The 14931-nt window shown below is 42.8% G+C and overlaps 1 protein-coding gene across 3 annotated transcripts in view; it reads right to left on the bottom strand.

Annotated features, from left to right (window-relative positions):
* Kif16b (kinesin family member 16B) overlaps positions 1-14931 on the bottom strand; it is a 269246-nt gene that overhangs the window by 103268 nt on the left and 151047 nt on the right. For all 3 annotated transcript variants that reach the window (XM_005365523.2, XM_005365524.2, XM_026788505.1), the window contains exons 16-17: positions 11377-11459; positions 9276-9364 (exon numbers count right to left, since the gene is read on the bottom strand). In XM_005365523.2, the coding sequence (XP_005365580.1) occupies positions 9276-9364; positions 11377-11459 (172 nt within the window). The remainder of the gene's footprint in view (positions 1-9275; positions 9365-11376; positions 11460-14931) is intronic.

Genomic DNA, 14931 nt, shown 5'->3' with positions numbered 1-14931 from the left:
TATGACCAGGACACTGAGGGAGGACATGCATTTCTAGACAGCCATAGTTGCAGGCTTCCTGGGAGTATGATTTAGAACTGCATCCGGAAAGCTATATTCACAAGAATATATTCAAGAACTCAAGAATATTCTTTGAATCTGTCTAGAAGAAAAAAAACTCTCAAAGTATTAGCGGGAAGGAGATGAAATAATATATTAATGTGTAACCAGTGGGACAATTCTGTATTCTGTCAATTACATTTTAAATAAACGCTGATTGGCCAGTAGCCAGGCAGGAAGTATAGGCAAGACAATGAGACAGGAAGTAAAGGCGGATCAATGAAAACAAGAGAATTTGGGGAAGGAGGAAGCCCATTCCTCCCCAGTCCTGCCCAGACACTGAAGAAGGAAGATGTGACCTGCCCCGCCAAAAAAGGTACCGAGCCATGGAGCTAACATAGATAAGAATAATGGGTTAATATACATTATAAGAGCTACTACGAAGCCTGAGTTAATGGGCCAATGAGTTTATTATTAATATAGTCCTCTGTGTAATTTCCTTGGGGCTTACCAGCTGTGGGAACTGGGCAGGATAGAAACCCCAACAAGTAGGCCCACATGTTACACACAAGGATATATTCAAGAATTCATGAAGATACCTTGAAACTGTCTGAAAGAAAAAGAAACTCTCAAAGTATTAGCAGGAAGGGGATGTAATAATTTATTAATTTGTAACCAAAAGCCTTCAAATTCTACTCTCTGATCTAAAAATACTAATACTACATTTTGTTTTGTTTTGCCTCGAGGAAGACAGTAAGGAGAACACAATAATTAGCTACAAATCTCTTCAGTCTGAGGCACGTGATAACTGGAAACTAGACAATAAAACAAAAATCAATAGAAGACACGTCCAGTAAAGCAAGGAATATCTATAGTAGAATATTATATGGCTATTAAAAGAGTATAAAACAGCCATGAAAGGAATATAGTAAATGCAAAAAAATCCCAAAAAAACAAAAACAAAAAAATGTTTGCAAATCCAGTACGAGCCCATCTCGACAAACACAGTAAATGACCGAATCTGACAAGAAGCACATGATCAGAAAAGGGCAGGGGCCATCATGGCCCAGAAGGCAGGAAGATGGGACATAGTGGCTTGTTGGTACTGATAGCAGGAGCGATGGGCAGCAAGTTATACCATAGTAGCAGTTACAAGGCAAAGAGTATTCTGTAATCCCAGTCTGGCTAGAAACCTCAAGCCTAAGTTCCTAGAGACATGCTTGCTCCAGTTAGATCCCACATATCCCAAATGGGGCTACGGGTTGTAACTGACTCCTCAAAGATGAATCTGTGGAAACCATGTTGGAGAAGGAGAGAAAGGAGGCATATTTATAGGGAAGACCACAGTCAAGGCAGAGTGCATGGCCACAGACTAGCTCTGCAGTGATTTCTTTTTCTTGTTTGTGATTTGAACTTCCTACGATAAATACTTAAGTTCACTAGCTCTCTTCTATGCCTTCCTTGATGGTGGATAGCTTCAGGCCATCTCAGAGTCATGGGCCTTCCATGGCCACAAGCTGTGTGGTGGCCTTGGGTGAAGTCCCTTAGCTGGTTCACCAAACATAGTCCTGACCCCGACTTCTGACATTTTTAGAACTTAGCTTGGTTAGAAACTGAGTTGATTCTTTTCAGAATTTAATTATTCAAATTTATCCATTTAAATGGGCTCACCACTGTGCAGTACTTAGAGGAGGCTAATGTGCCAGCAAAAATTTCTTTTATTTTCAATACTGAAATGAACTTGGAAGGTATCTAATTTTGCTTCAAGCACTTTCAAGAAGCTGTGAATGCTTCCGCCTCCTGCCAAATTAGCTGCCTGTTTGCAGTCTCCAGCGAGGTGGAGGAGGCTGAGCAGTCGGCTTGCTTTCTTCTTAAAGACACTGTGCCAGTGAGAAGGAATGTTTCCCCTGCAGGGAAATTATCTGCTGGCAAAGACCCTGGCTGGGCACTTCTCCAAAGTAGAGCTAACTCCCCAAGGAAGCCACCAGGCTGCTTTGCCCCATCCAGAAATTCTCTGGCATTAAGAACCGATGTGTGTACAAATCAGTTTCCAGAGAGCTTGAGATGCTGGCCAGCAGCGGCTTCCAAAATCTGTAGGAGAAACAGTGAGTCCAACTTGATGTGACCAGCTGGACAGAGGCGAACCATGCATAGATATAAGGACTTGATATTAAAATAAGCAAACAACCCCCAGGGCCCACTAAATTCAGATTATGATTCTATTGTTGCTGTTTGTTTTTAAATACTGGCTATCTGAGAGATGAAAGGTTGTCCATTGAACATAGAGGGGGGAAATGGAGAAAAGAAAGGAAGGAAGGAAGGAAGGAAGGTAGGAAGGAAGGAAGGAAGGAAGGAGGGAGGGAGGGAGGGAGGGAGGGAAAGAGAGAGAGAGAACCAACAGCTTTAAAGACAAGTTGGATCTCACCAGATATGATCATTAGCAAAATAGCTAGCACCACAGTTGGGATAGTTTGGTTCTGGGATAGTTTTTACATCTATTATAAAACTAAATCTCACTCCTCCACTCTTCTCTCCATACCAAAGGAAACATCTGTGATTTTTAAGCAAGCCACCAACCCTGAAGGAAGCACTCACTAAGACAGGAGACAGAGAATTATAGAGCACAAGGGTCATGCACACTCCAGGCATCTGGAAACCACCAAAAGACACATCCCAGAGCCTCTCTGCTGCCCCAGACCTCTAGATTGGCAAAAAGTTACTTCCTCTGTGCAAGATTTGAAACTGAGTAAGGTATGCAGGGCCTTCAAGAGGGCCAGGCACTAGAAGAAATTGAAAAGAGAAGGCATGCACAGAATATCTGCCCAAGGAAAAAAGGCAAAATTTCAACTCAAAAGGAGCTGGGCAGAAGCCCCTGATTCCCGGATAAGATTACAAGGAAACTAAGCAGAGGAAGCAGATGGAAGGGCTTTACATAAACTTTCATAGGTATGGGGCAAGTTTGTTTTATCCAATCAGCCCAAGGGTTCAGAGCAAAGAGTGAGAAAAGACCACACTGCAGAGCAAAGTCTTGGATGACAGTGATAGATAGCACTTGGAAGTAGGTCACTTTGTGAAAGCCAGGCCTCATGCTAGGAAGAAGGGCTCACCAAGAAGGGCTCAAGGAACCTAATGCAGAGTACCCTTAGGTCCAGGTGGGGTAGAAGTCTAGAGCCCTCTTCCCCAGAGAGGAGCCAGGAAGCCTACAGAGCAATCCCAGGATAGCCCAAGGGTAGCATGTGCAAGACAACACCACGGTTCTGTGGTTCCTGCCGACTTTACAAGCACAGTCTTCACTTAACTAAATCATACCACAAGGGGACTGAGCCTGAGCCTGTCCTCACCATTCAAAGTAGGGCAAGTGAGAGGCTCTCAAACACAAGGCAAATGAATGAGTAAACACCCATTTTTATTCATCATTTTCATTTCATTTATAGCACAAGCGAGGCTGAGTGCTTCTGATAGGCCATACAAACACTGCTGCCATGAGAGCTTTCCCCATGGGGAATCTGACTGCTGACAGAAGTCTCAAACCCATAGTCACTCACAGAAGAAGTTCAAGGCCTGGGGCCCAGTTACTCAACACTGCTCTTATTATTCGTAGAGGCTTTTGACAACCTGACCCTCCTCTTATGTTTGTATTTCGGTGAAATAACATCCAACCAAAGATTAAAGCCTCAAAGTGAAGTCAACATAGTTTCCTTCATAAAGTCCACAGAGTTAAACTGCCAGGACCCCACAGCAGCCTGCCTCGCTTGTTTCTAGCCCACCTTTCCTCTAGGTTCCTTGTCCTACTGCCTCATTCCAAGCCCTTGCCTCCAGCATTCTGACAGCCCCTTCTCAACTGTTGTCATTACTCAGCCTTCGGAGTGACTCCTTCCAGTGCAAATATGACCAAACTCCTCCTTGAACATGAACACTTTCTGGACTCAGCACTTGTTGGGTTTTAACATGTGAGATGAGCTGGGTGTAATCACTGGGAAACCCTTTCATACTAGAGACATAGCCACCACCTATTTACAGAACTGGGGGGTGTTATTCTTTCTTCCTCTATTTCTAAACACTTTTTCCCCCAAATTGGATAATCTTCAGAAAACAAGGGGATAAGACAGAGTGATGATGAGCCACAGGAAGACAGCTCCTTGGATCCACCAGGATGACTACTATCAAATACAGAAACCCTCACGGGTGGGTGAGCCTCCCTCACTGGTAAGAATATGAGGATGGCAGAGCCACATGACAAGCAGACGAGCCCTCACTGAAACGTTTAGAAGAGCTCAAATCAAAGGCTCGAGCAGACAGCTGCACGCTGCTGTTCATGTCCTATTCCAACAGCTAACAGAAGAAACAGCCACTGCCCCATGTCCATTAACAGAGGAGCGGACAAAGGAAATATGAGAAACAGGTACACAGGACTGCTACTCAGCTGGAAAACGGAATTCTGATGAAACGGTAAAACCTGAAGAAATCTGCTAAGTGAAATAAACCAAACACAAATGGAAAAATGCTCTGACCCCACGTGTAAGACATGAACGTATAAAGAAGTAAAATTCATGGAAACAAACAAAGAATAACAAAAACAAAAAATGAGTTGTGAACAGGAAGGCGTTATTTCAAGAACACAGAGCTGCATCTTATAAGATGAAGAATGTTCTAGAGGTTGGCTACACGGTAACAACAATGCACTTTCCTACACAGTGTACTTAAAATGGCTATGATGGTAAAACAGAGTAAGTCACTTTTACCACAGCTACACATAAAAGTAGTTACCAAACATAAAAAGTAGTTATTGAACACGAGTACATAGAGAATAAGTCATGTTTGTACACTGGAATACAGACTTTAACTATACATTCTAGATTAGCTGTTTTGTTTTGTTTTGAGATAGGAGATTGTATAGCCCGGGCTGGTTTTGAACTTATTACATAGCTGAGGCTGGCCCTAAACTCCTGATTCTCCTGCATCTACCTCTCAGTGCTGAGACCGAGGACATACATGATCTACATGGCTCTGAGGAAGCTTTCTTAAAAGGCTAATCAGAATTTACAGATGTAATTTTCATATACAACACTACATTCATACTTTAGGAACCAGAGCTACAATTTATACTCTAAATTCATCCTGACAAACACAGAAATACAAACCCCCAAAAGCCACTCTGTAAGTGCTTGTGAGCTTCCAGGGACCTCTCCCTCCTGCTGGGCCTCACCCTGCTGACTCTTCTTATGGCCTTCTCTCAGTGTGACTCCCTCTGCCCTGCTCTCCTTTGGAAGCCCTATACTTCCTGCAGTGGAGCTCCTCAGCTAGTGACATCTCTCTCCTGCAAACACTTCAGGGCCCAGCCAGGACACACTTCACCTGGAAATCACAGAGTAAAACCTCTGGCACAAAGTCAGGGCAATGATCTGAGTCTTTGGAAGGTGGGTGATGATGACTAAGTCTCCAGTTAACATTCACTGCCTCTCTCTTCTCCAAGCAGGGCCTTGTTACAGGCTGGGAACGTTATGACCTCAGTTACAGAGGAGAAAGTATACTTAAGACTCCTTGCAATCCTGCTGTCCACTCTATGACAAGAACTCTGGTCACTTAGTCCAGGGTGTAAGCTTCTGTGCAATTGAGAATGAGCTAGACTACACAAGAAACCGGCACCAACGCAAGGAAATAACATTCCATTTCCAAAAAGAAGACAAATGGTTCTCATGAATCAAACTCATACAGATTCCAAGAGACTGGCTATAGGTGACGTCAACCCTAACAAAGATTGCTGTTGGAAGTCACAGGGCCTCTGATTTTTGTCACCCAACACATTAGGGCATGGCTACCCAATGGGGGTGTGGCACTAGAAAGTGATCCCTTCTTGATACTTCCTGCCACATCAGTCCTTTCCACCAGATCCCAGAGAAGACTGCAGACACAGCTGCCTTCTACTCGGAACTGCATGCTGTCTTACACTCATTTTACATGCATTCACATGACAAGCCCGTGTTCCTAGACTCTCCGCAGAGAGCTGGAAGCCGAGTACTTAAACTGTCAGCACACAGCAGATCCTCTCAGTACCCACTGCTCAGAGGGAGCACCACAGCCTGAGGTTCCATCTGAGAAATGAACATGCTCGGAGTCCAAGCTGTGGATTATGTGGAATTAAACAACTCTTTAATGAGGGCCCATGTACTAAACATATTTCTTTCAATGTTCTTCTTCCTTAATTTATGCTGAGAGTATTTATACCTGCAACATTAAAAAAAAAAGATGGTAAAAACAGCATGGCTATGGCTTTAATTATGCTTCCATTTTGCCCACTTGCTAGAGCCAACAATTTCATAATGAGGTATCTGCCTTCCCATAAGTCAGAGTAGGCAATTTTTTTTCAATTATATTTTAATTCATGGGTAATCACTCTTTGCAGCAGGTAGCAAGTGCAGCAGACTGGGAACCAGGGAGAAGGAAGGAGTAATGAAGTATTAAATAATTTTCTTTGAATTTGTACCAACAAATGTTACATGAATATGTCTGTTTTCAGAAGCCAGGTGAAGGGGCTGCATCATGCTCATATCAGAGGAAGCATCTAGAAGCCACCAGCTGTAATTCAGCTACAACATCTTGCTTCTCAGTTGGGTTTCTCGACTGCCTTTGCTCACTTTCCTACTTTATCATAAGGCATTCTCCTCCTTCTAGCACCTTTTGTCAGGGATCATGACATGACCTTGAGGCTATTTAAGTAACTGCATCATCTCTGGGATTGTAACACTTTGCACACTATGTCTTATCTCAATAATTATAATGTTCATGCCTAGAAAAATTCATAAAAAAAAAAATAAAAAATATCCTAGAGGACTCAGATGTCTTACTAAATGAGACATATTCAATCTGAAACTATTTGCTAAGTTATTGATAACCAGGATATATGTATGACACTGTGAAATAAACTAAGTAAAGACCTTTGAGATCACAAAGTTTCCAACCTAACAAGAAAGACACTATGGAAACAGAATTCTTATCACCTGTACACTTGTCATCAATCATCTTCCTTGTCTGGGCCATTGCAAGAAAGGGTACAACATCTGCCCCACATGTTCACACCCGAAACCTGGAAATCTGGTCTTTACCCCCTACTTCCTTGATCTCATTTTTTCTATCGCTATGGCTAAAGCCCAGACACATGCCACCATTATCTTCCATATGGTCTAAACACACAGCTTCCTTCACAATATCCTGATTCTACACTACAATTTCCACAGTGAGTGCTTTTGGGATTACTGTCCCAGCCAACGGCTTCTAATGTTTACCAACATTCTCAGAGGACACTTTCGCTGCAGTGCCCCACACAGGCTACCACTGATAGCCCCTCACCTCCCAGGAACATACGAGTTTAATGAAGCTGATCTTCAACACCCTGCGCCACCCTTCTTCCTATATTCCACTTATTCTGGTCCGCCTTCCATTTCTGCTTCTGCACCATTTTGGTTCTCTTCTCTTTCCCCGGAATGTGTTCCTTTCCCCGTGTCTTATCAGTGTCATTTTCACTCCACTCGAGTCTGAGATCTCCTACTCCGAAGTCCTCCCTGAACACTCCTGCCGAACACTGCCCTAAAAGCATCACATGCCATTTCTCCCTCACTCCTCTCATCTTCCAGTCACCCACAGGCTCATTATCTCCTCCAGCTGGCATGGACATCGGACACTGCCAATACCAAAGGCCCCTGTCATAGGGTCTGATTGATAGCAAGTTCTCAGAAGAGGTTTGCTGAAGGGTGGATTGTCTCTACAAAGAATGATAAAATAGTGATGACAGACATGCAGCAATGTGCACTGGACAGGAACATTTTATTTTGATGAGAGGTGGGAATAGCGTGCAGAATGGGTTCATCTGCATGGTGCCTTCTTTGCAAAGCACACGGCAGGAAAAACAAATACCAAACCCTGGACCAAGCAAAGAAACAGCTCCTATGGCACAGTTTTTTTTTTATATGTAGCTAAGTCAGAGCCACAAACTGAAGGCCCAAAACTTGCAGAGGGATGTAGTGAGATGTCCCAGGCTGCGCGGAGGGGGATACGCCAGGATGCGCGGAGGTGTGCTGCGATGGACAGGTGGTGGGGATGCTGACTGACCATAAGGAATCAATGAAGTAACATTTTACTGGTAGACACAGTGAGTCAGAAGAGTTGTGAGGATGTAAATTGCCTTAAGTAACACGGGATCTGGGCTTTAGCCTGCTGGTCTCCAACAGGAACAAGGTAGAGATGCGATTGAAGGTGCTTCCCAGGACAATGAGGCAACGATTTCTCATAGACATCTACTTTCCACTACGGAGAGTAATAACTGGATCAGGGCAGTTCCAGGCCTTGGCTATGAAACTGGGATAGGATTAGAACAGGGAGCAAGGTTCAGCAGGACCTGGACACCACCAAAGCTCTAATTCATAAATACATGCACATGTAAACTGAGGTTATCGTGACTCAGAACTGAGAGGACAGAGGTCACTCAGCACCGTGCCTGCCCCAAGTAAATGCTGAAAAAGGACAGCTCCAGAAGGCGTCTATGAGTTCATTTCACTCACTCAGCTCATTAGCTTATGTGACATTCTCTTGGAAGAAAGCATGAAGATAGTGGGACCTTAAAAGTGGGTAGTACCCAAAGGCCTTCTCATCTGGCTTTGTGTTTCCAGATGTTTTCATTATCACTGTCATCTTACCGATGAAGTCACCAAGGACTTGAGCACTTAGGCTAAGAACTCAAGGTCACCCAGCCGCTAAACTACTTAAAATACTCTCTTTTGTGTCTTCGGCCATCCCCTGATGTCTGAAAGTAGTGAAGATAATTCTCTGGGCTATGGAATGCTGGAGGATCAAGGCTGCCCCTGTTATTACAGATAATTTATAAAAACAAGATAAAAGCATTTAAGCCAAAGGGATCGTGCACTGGGCAATCAAAGTGCCAACTTAAAATATTAGACAGTTATGAAAATGATAATGAAGCTTGTAACCATCTTTGCTAATGCTTATTATGTTGTTAAGCAAAAACTCAGAGAACATAATCCCATTTGCACTGTGATTAGAACTAAGTACAATTATGTATATACAGCACTGGCTGGAAAGAAACTTGGAAAATGGCTGTGGGTGATGTGCTGAGGAGGTGCCCTTGCCCAAGCTTTATTACCATCAAGTGACTATAATGTAGTTGGCACCATAAATACCATCAGAGTACAAATCATGGGGAAGAGACATTGCTGTTCACTCACCCAGGGTTATATAACATGACTGCAGACAGGTTCTCACACGACTTGGAGAGGTCGGTCATAGACAAGCTGAAGGAGGACAGAAGGCCACTCTAAGAGCAGACACAGGACAGGGTGGTTACCTTAGTGGGTATGAGATGACCAGTGCTCAGCATCCATTGCCTTCCGCTAGTAACGGGCAATGAGATGCATACACTCATGTGAATGCTAATACCTTGCAGATGAGGGCTAGTTGGACCCTTATACACCAGAAACCACCTTTTAAAAAGAAAATGTATTTATTTATTTATTTTACAGCCTGGTCTCTGTTTCCCCTCCCTCCTCTCCTCCCAGTGCCTTACTCCCACCCACCTACCCCCCAATTCACTCCTTCATTTCTGTTCGGGAAAGGGCATGTCTTTCATGACAAAACATGACATATCAAGATGCAGTAAGATAAGCACCTCCACATGTATTAAGGCTGGGTTCCAAAAGTCAATAAAAGAGTCAGAGACAGTCCCTGTTCCCACTGTTAGGAATCGCACAAGAAGACCAAACTACACAACTGTCACATGTATGCAGAGTGCCTAGGTCAGTCCCAAGCAGGCTCCCTGGTTATTAGTTCAATCCCTGTAAGCCCCCTATAAGCCTGAGTTAATTGATTCTGTGGGTTTTTTTGTTTGTTTGTTGTTTCATTTGTTTGTTTTGTGATATCTTTGACCCCTCAGTCTCCTACAATTCCTTCTTCCCCAATTCTGCAAGATTTCCTGAACTCCACCTAATGTTTGGTTGTAGGTCTTCGTCTGTTTCCATCAGTTGCTAGATGAAGACTCTCTGATGACAATTGGGCTAAGAACCAATTTGGTCACAGGAGATAGCCAGTTCATGCTCCATATTGCTCTTGCTAGGAGTCTGAGCTGGGGTCATCCTTGTAGATTCCTTTGTGCCAGATTTAACCTGCCCCACAAATATGTCCCTTTATTCACTAGGCATTCCATAGCTCAGAAAGCCTCCTAGCTACACTGCATTGAGGTTTGGGTAGATGCTAGAAATTGTAGCTCTGCTGCCCTCAACATTCACATTTACTGAATGACAGAGATAAAGGGATAGGTAAGGGGAGGCTGAAAAGGTAAGAATTGGTCTATCTGCTTCCCAGGAAAACTATTGGCAGACATGTTTCCACTGTATCTCTCTGGAACCATGTCTAAAAGGTACTGTCTAGAGTGGCCTTGGGTTGGAATGGGCAAGAATATTTATTGGCTGGATCATCAATCAGCTGTGGATTAGGCTGAGGGGTGTAACTTTGCTCTCATATTCCACCAGAGGACCTGGCAGCCTTGGGCAGCCCTTATATTGAAAGGAGAGGCATGAGATGTTATATCACTTTTTGGTTAGAACAAAGGTCTCAAGCTTGTGGGTCAGGACTGTCTTGGTTGCCTGCCTCCTGCCCTCACAGACTGTTTTGGACAGTCTGTCTTAGTCTAATTTACCATTTAGTTATGTAAATTGGAGTGGTAACAGCTACTGTACAGGTAACATGGCGGTCTCTGCATAAGTTGAACACAGTTTGCAGCTCATGAAAATGCAAGCTGCAGTTTTTACTGTTTTCAGCAGTCTAGGGAGAGGCCATGGTGCAGACATCTTTCCTTCCCATTCAGTGGTCCTCTCTGTGGGCTGCAGCCTTCCTCCACTACTATGTATTATAAGACCCGTAAATGGTCCCATCCAACCAAGCCCATCTCTCTCAATGGTCCTAAACTCACCCCATTCCATCTCCTGCCCAAATGAAAAACACCGTTTACTATGGTGGACTTACAATAAGAGCTATTCAGTGCTATGTTTCTTAGACAGATTCTGGTAAATGCAAGTCACACCTTAATATCACACAAAGTATGGCTCTTCTAGGTATGCATAGACTAGCAAGAAGGGTCTAAAAGGAACAGCTTTTACTTGTGAGCTCTGGACTCTAGTTGCTGGCTCTCCTACTCCATCATCTGTCAGGAAACAACTGCATGGAACTGACCTGGCTACAGAGCTTCCTTTCCAGAGGTTTTAGTCCCAGAAAGTAAAGTGCTAGGACCTAGGAGAGACCCCACCCCACTTGGGGTCAGCCCAATGCCCTCACCTTCCTCTTCTCCCTGAGCTTGGCAGCTTCCTTTGGATGGTTAAAGCGGAACATGTTGGTTCTTCCCAAGAGTATCACAGCACCTGGAATACACAAAAACAACAGCAATGGATGGACAGCAATGGATGGACAGCAATGGATGTCAGTGGTAGGCAGTGAGGTCAGCTGGCAACAGCAGAGCACAGATTTATCCTTCCAGTGCATTAGAAAATAATAAGGGGATGCTTCAGTTTCAAAGGCCCACCTATGGAAGCAAGTTTTAAACCTGCATGTATTTTTGTTTTTACAGATGGGTGTAAAATATATTCAAAATAACTTAGGCAGAAGTGATGAATCTAAGCATTATAACCCATTATGAGATTTTAAACTTAATATGCAGATAATTAGACTTACGATTATTTGGAGGAAAAAACCCTCCAGGTATTTAAAGAGATGCATCATCAAGCAAAACATGTGATTTCAAATATAGGAAATGTTTATTAATGCTTACAAAAAGAGACACTCAAAGACAAGCAGTTTCAAAAGAAACACAGTGGAACTGGCAGAGAACAAGCTCCTATTGCTAACACCTGCCAGTATGGAAGAAACTGCATACATAAATATATACATGTCTATTCTCAAGGAAGTATGCTGCTTCCTCTCACAAACCCTGTTAAAATTTAGATGTCTGTATTAGGTACTGGACCAAAATCCTCATTCAGTACCAAGTGCCCGTGAGCAAGAGAAGTCAAGGCCAATGACTAAGAATACTATGAATGACCAAGGAAGAGGGGTCAGCAAAAACAAGCAAATAGTTTCTGAAGTCAGACTTGTCCAGATCCAGTGCATTGGCTATGGAAGGTAGTGAACTCCCTGGCCTTACAGGCATTTAAGAGAAGCTATGCCATACATATTCTGTGGTTTCTTCCATACGGAGCACTTTGTCACTTTATGATAGTTTTAGTTCTGTGACAGGCAATACTTATGTTCTCGAGTCAGTCATCAAGAGAAATGACTGTGACAGTATAGCACCAAGTGGAGACTAGAGGAGCTAAAGACCAATACTGGTCTCACTAGATAGTCAGAAGACAGCAAAAAGTAGAGCATGGGGTACCACAGGGAAAGCTTGGGTCACAGATGGGAGACTACCTAGCTATGTTCAGAACATAAAAATTCAAATCCAATCCATACAAAAGATTTTTTAAACAACAGCAAAGACAAGCACATGTTGTGTGGATCTGGAAAGCTGAGAAAAAGATTGACCACTATTCACCATTGAGTGGACAGTGATAAAAAAGCCAACCCATAAATTTAGTATTTCCCAGAGAAAAATTCAAAAACAAAATTACTAATTGTTAGTAGTTAAAAACTTAAAAGATTTCAGGGGTATCTGTGGAGGTTTGAAAGAAAATGGCCGCCAAAAGGAGTGGCGCTATTGGGAGGTATGCCTTGGCTGGAGTAGTTGTGGCCTTGTTAGAGAAGTGTGTCACTGTGGAGACGGGCTTTGAGGCCTCATATATGCTTAAGCTATAACCAATGTCTTAGACCACTTCCTGTTGCCTGATTATCAACATGTAGCAGCTCCTTCTCCAGCATTATATCTGCCTGTATGCTGCCTTGTTTCCTGCCATGACAGTAATGGATTAAACCTCTGCACTGTAAGCAAGCTACCACAATTAATTTTTTTCTAATATGAGTTGCCATGGTCATGGTGTCTTTTCACAGCAATAGAAACCCTAACTAAGACAGTATCTTTCTACCTCCCCTGAAACCTCAGAAGATACAGTTTGTTGAGAGGACAGTACCACCAGATCCTTAATGCCCCTTGGTGCAAGTCCTGGAGCTGCTGATGGTTGATGTACCCTCTAACTGAGCACAAACAGTAACCTCTTGCTTGGGTGTGGTCTTTGCCTGGAGTCAGAAAGCATCTCCTCACCCAGCCTCAGCTATTACCTGGTCAGTATAGTGTCTCAGATGAATCAGAGGAGTTTCAAATCCATACAGTTAACCACTGACTGAATGACTGGTTTAGACACAAGGCATAGGGAGAAACTGAAGAACTGGGTTCAATGGAACTCATTGTTTCACAGGAAATGGAGCCAACATGAAGAGAAGAATTTTGGGAGATTCACGAAAGCAGCAGATCTTTGTCTCGCTAACAATTGGTATACTGTCCTCATTAAATTCACACTTGTGTCTCTGTCACTTTGGAAAGGCAACTTCACTATAATTAAGAAAGGTGTTTTCCACTTTTCCACTCAGAGCTGTGTCTCTTGCAGAAAGTTGTAATCTAAGCAGTCATGTCTAGGATGTAGGCACTTTTAATACTCTTCAGCTATATTAGAGATTAATAAGGCGATCAAATTCCAGGTGTTAATTACACCTAACCCAACTCTTTTTCCCTTCTATTAATCAAATGCCTAGCTAAGCAAGTTGAAAATTGCTAAAATATGTTAATGGAAAAATAGAATAGTAACTCAGAGACATTATTTCAACTCATATTGAGTCACTGAAAATAATCCAGCCACCTATGTTACTTGCATGAAATATACAGCTAAAAGCCCTTTATGAAGTTATGAAAGAAAGTAAAATTATCCACAACAATTCATTTCCATTTTGATGTGTGTCAAGTAAGTGCCTGGCATTTGTAATGGTCTCCATTAACAGTTGTCTCTTCTTTTTTCTTCTACTGTTCATTTTCACCCAAGAAACACTGAATCAAAAATATGCACAAAGCTTATGTGATACTGCTTTTAATTTGTATAGCTACAAATACTTTGTGAGCACTGACATGCTAGTCATCATGATAAACACTGGGATACAGAGATAGAGAGGGCTAACTAGGCCTTGCCCTTAAAGAGCATAAACAGTTAACAAGATAGGGGTAAATGAGTGAGAAGTTTCAACAAAGGAAAAACACACCTCCTTCAAAAAAGTCATACCTTCTAATACTGTCACTAACTATGGGTCTATGGGTGGTGAGTGACAATTGTCTATATTCTGTCAATTTCGTTTTAAATAAACGCTGATTGGCCAGTAGCCAGGCAGGAAGTATAGGCAGGACAACCAAACAGGAAGTAGAAGTGGATCAATGAGAACAAGAGAATTTTAGGAAGGAGGAAGCCCATTCCTCTGCAGTCCTACCCAGACATGGAAGAAGCAAGACGTGACTACACCTTTCTGAAAAAGGTACTGAGCCATGTGGCTAACATATACTAGAATAATGGGCTAATGTAAGTTATAAGAGTTAAGATAAAGCTTGAGCTAATGGGCCAATCAGTTTATGATTAATGTAGACCTCTGTGCAATTTCTTCGGGACTTAATAACTGTGGGAACCAGGCAGAACAGAAGCCTCAGACAACGTGGGGACCATTTTCATCTATCTATCTATCTATCTATCTATCTATCTATCTATCTATCTATCTATCTATCTATCTATCTACCTACCTATCTAGAGTTTTCTTTACTAAATGAAGTCACTGCTGTGGAAATGTCACTCAAATAAAGAAGAGGAAGAAAAGAAGGGAAGGGAGGGGAAAAGGGAAAGGAGGGGAAAGGGGGAGGGAAGGGAAGGG

This window comes from Microtus ochrogaster, unplaced genomic scaffold (genome assembly GCF_000317375.1).
Source record: "Microtus ochrogaster isolate Prairie Vole_2 unplaced genomic scaffold, MicOch1.0 UNK3, whole genome shotgun sequence".
Classification (NCBI taxonomy): domain Eukaryota; kingdom Metazoa; phylum Chordata; class Mammalia; order Rodentia; family Cricetidae; genus Microtus; species Microtus ochrogaster.
Note: the sequence above shows the minus strand (reverse complement) of the source record. Positions and strands in the feature narration are given on the sequence as shown.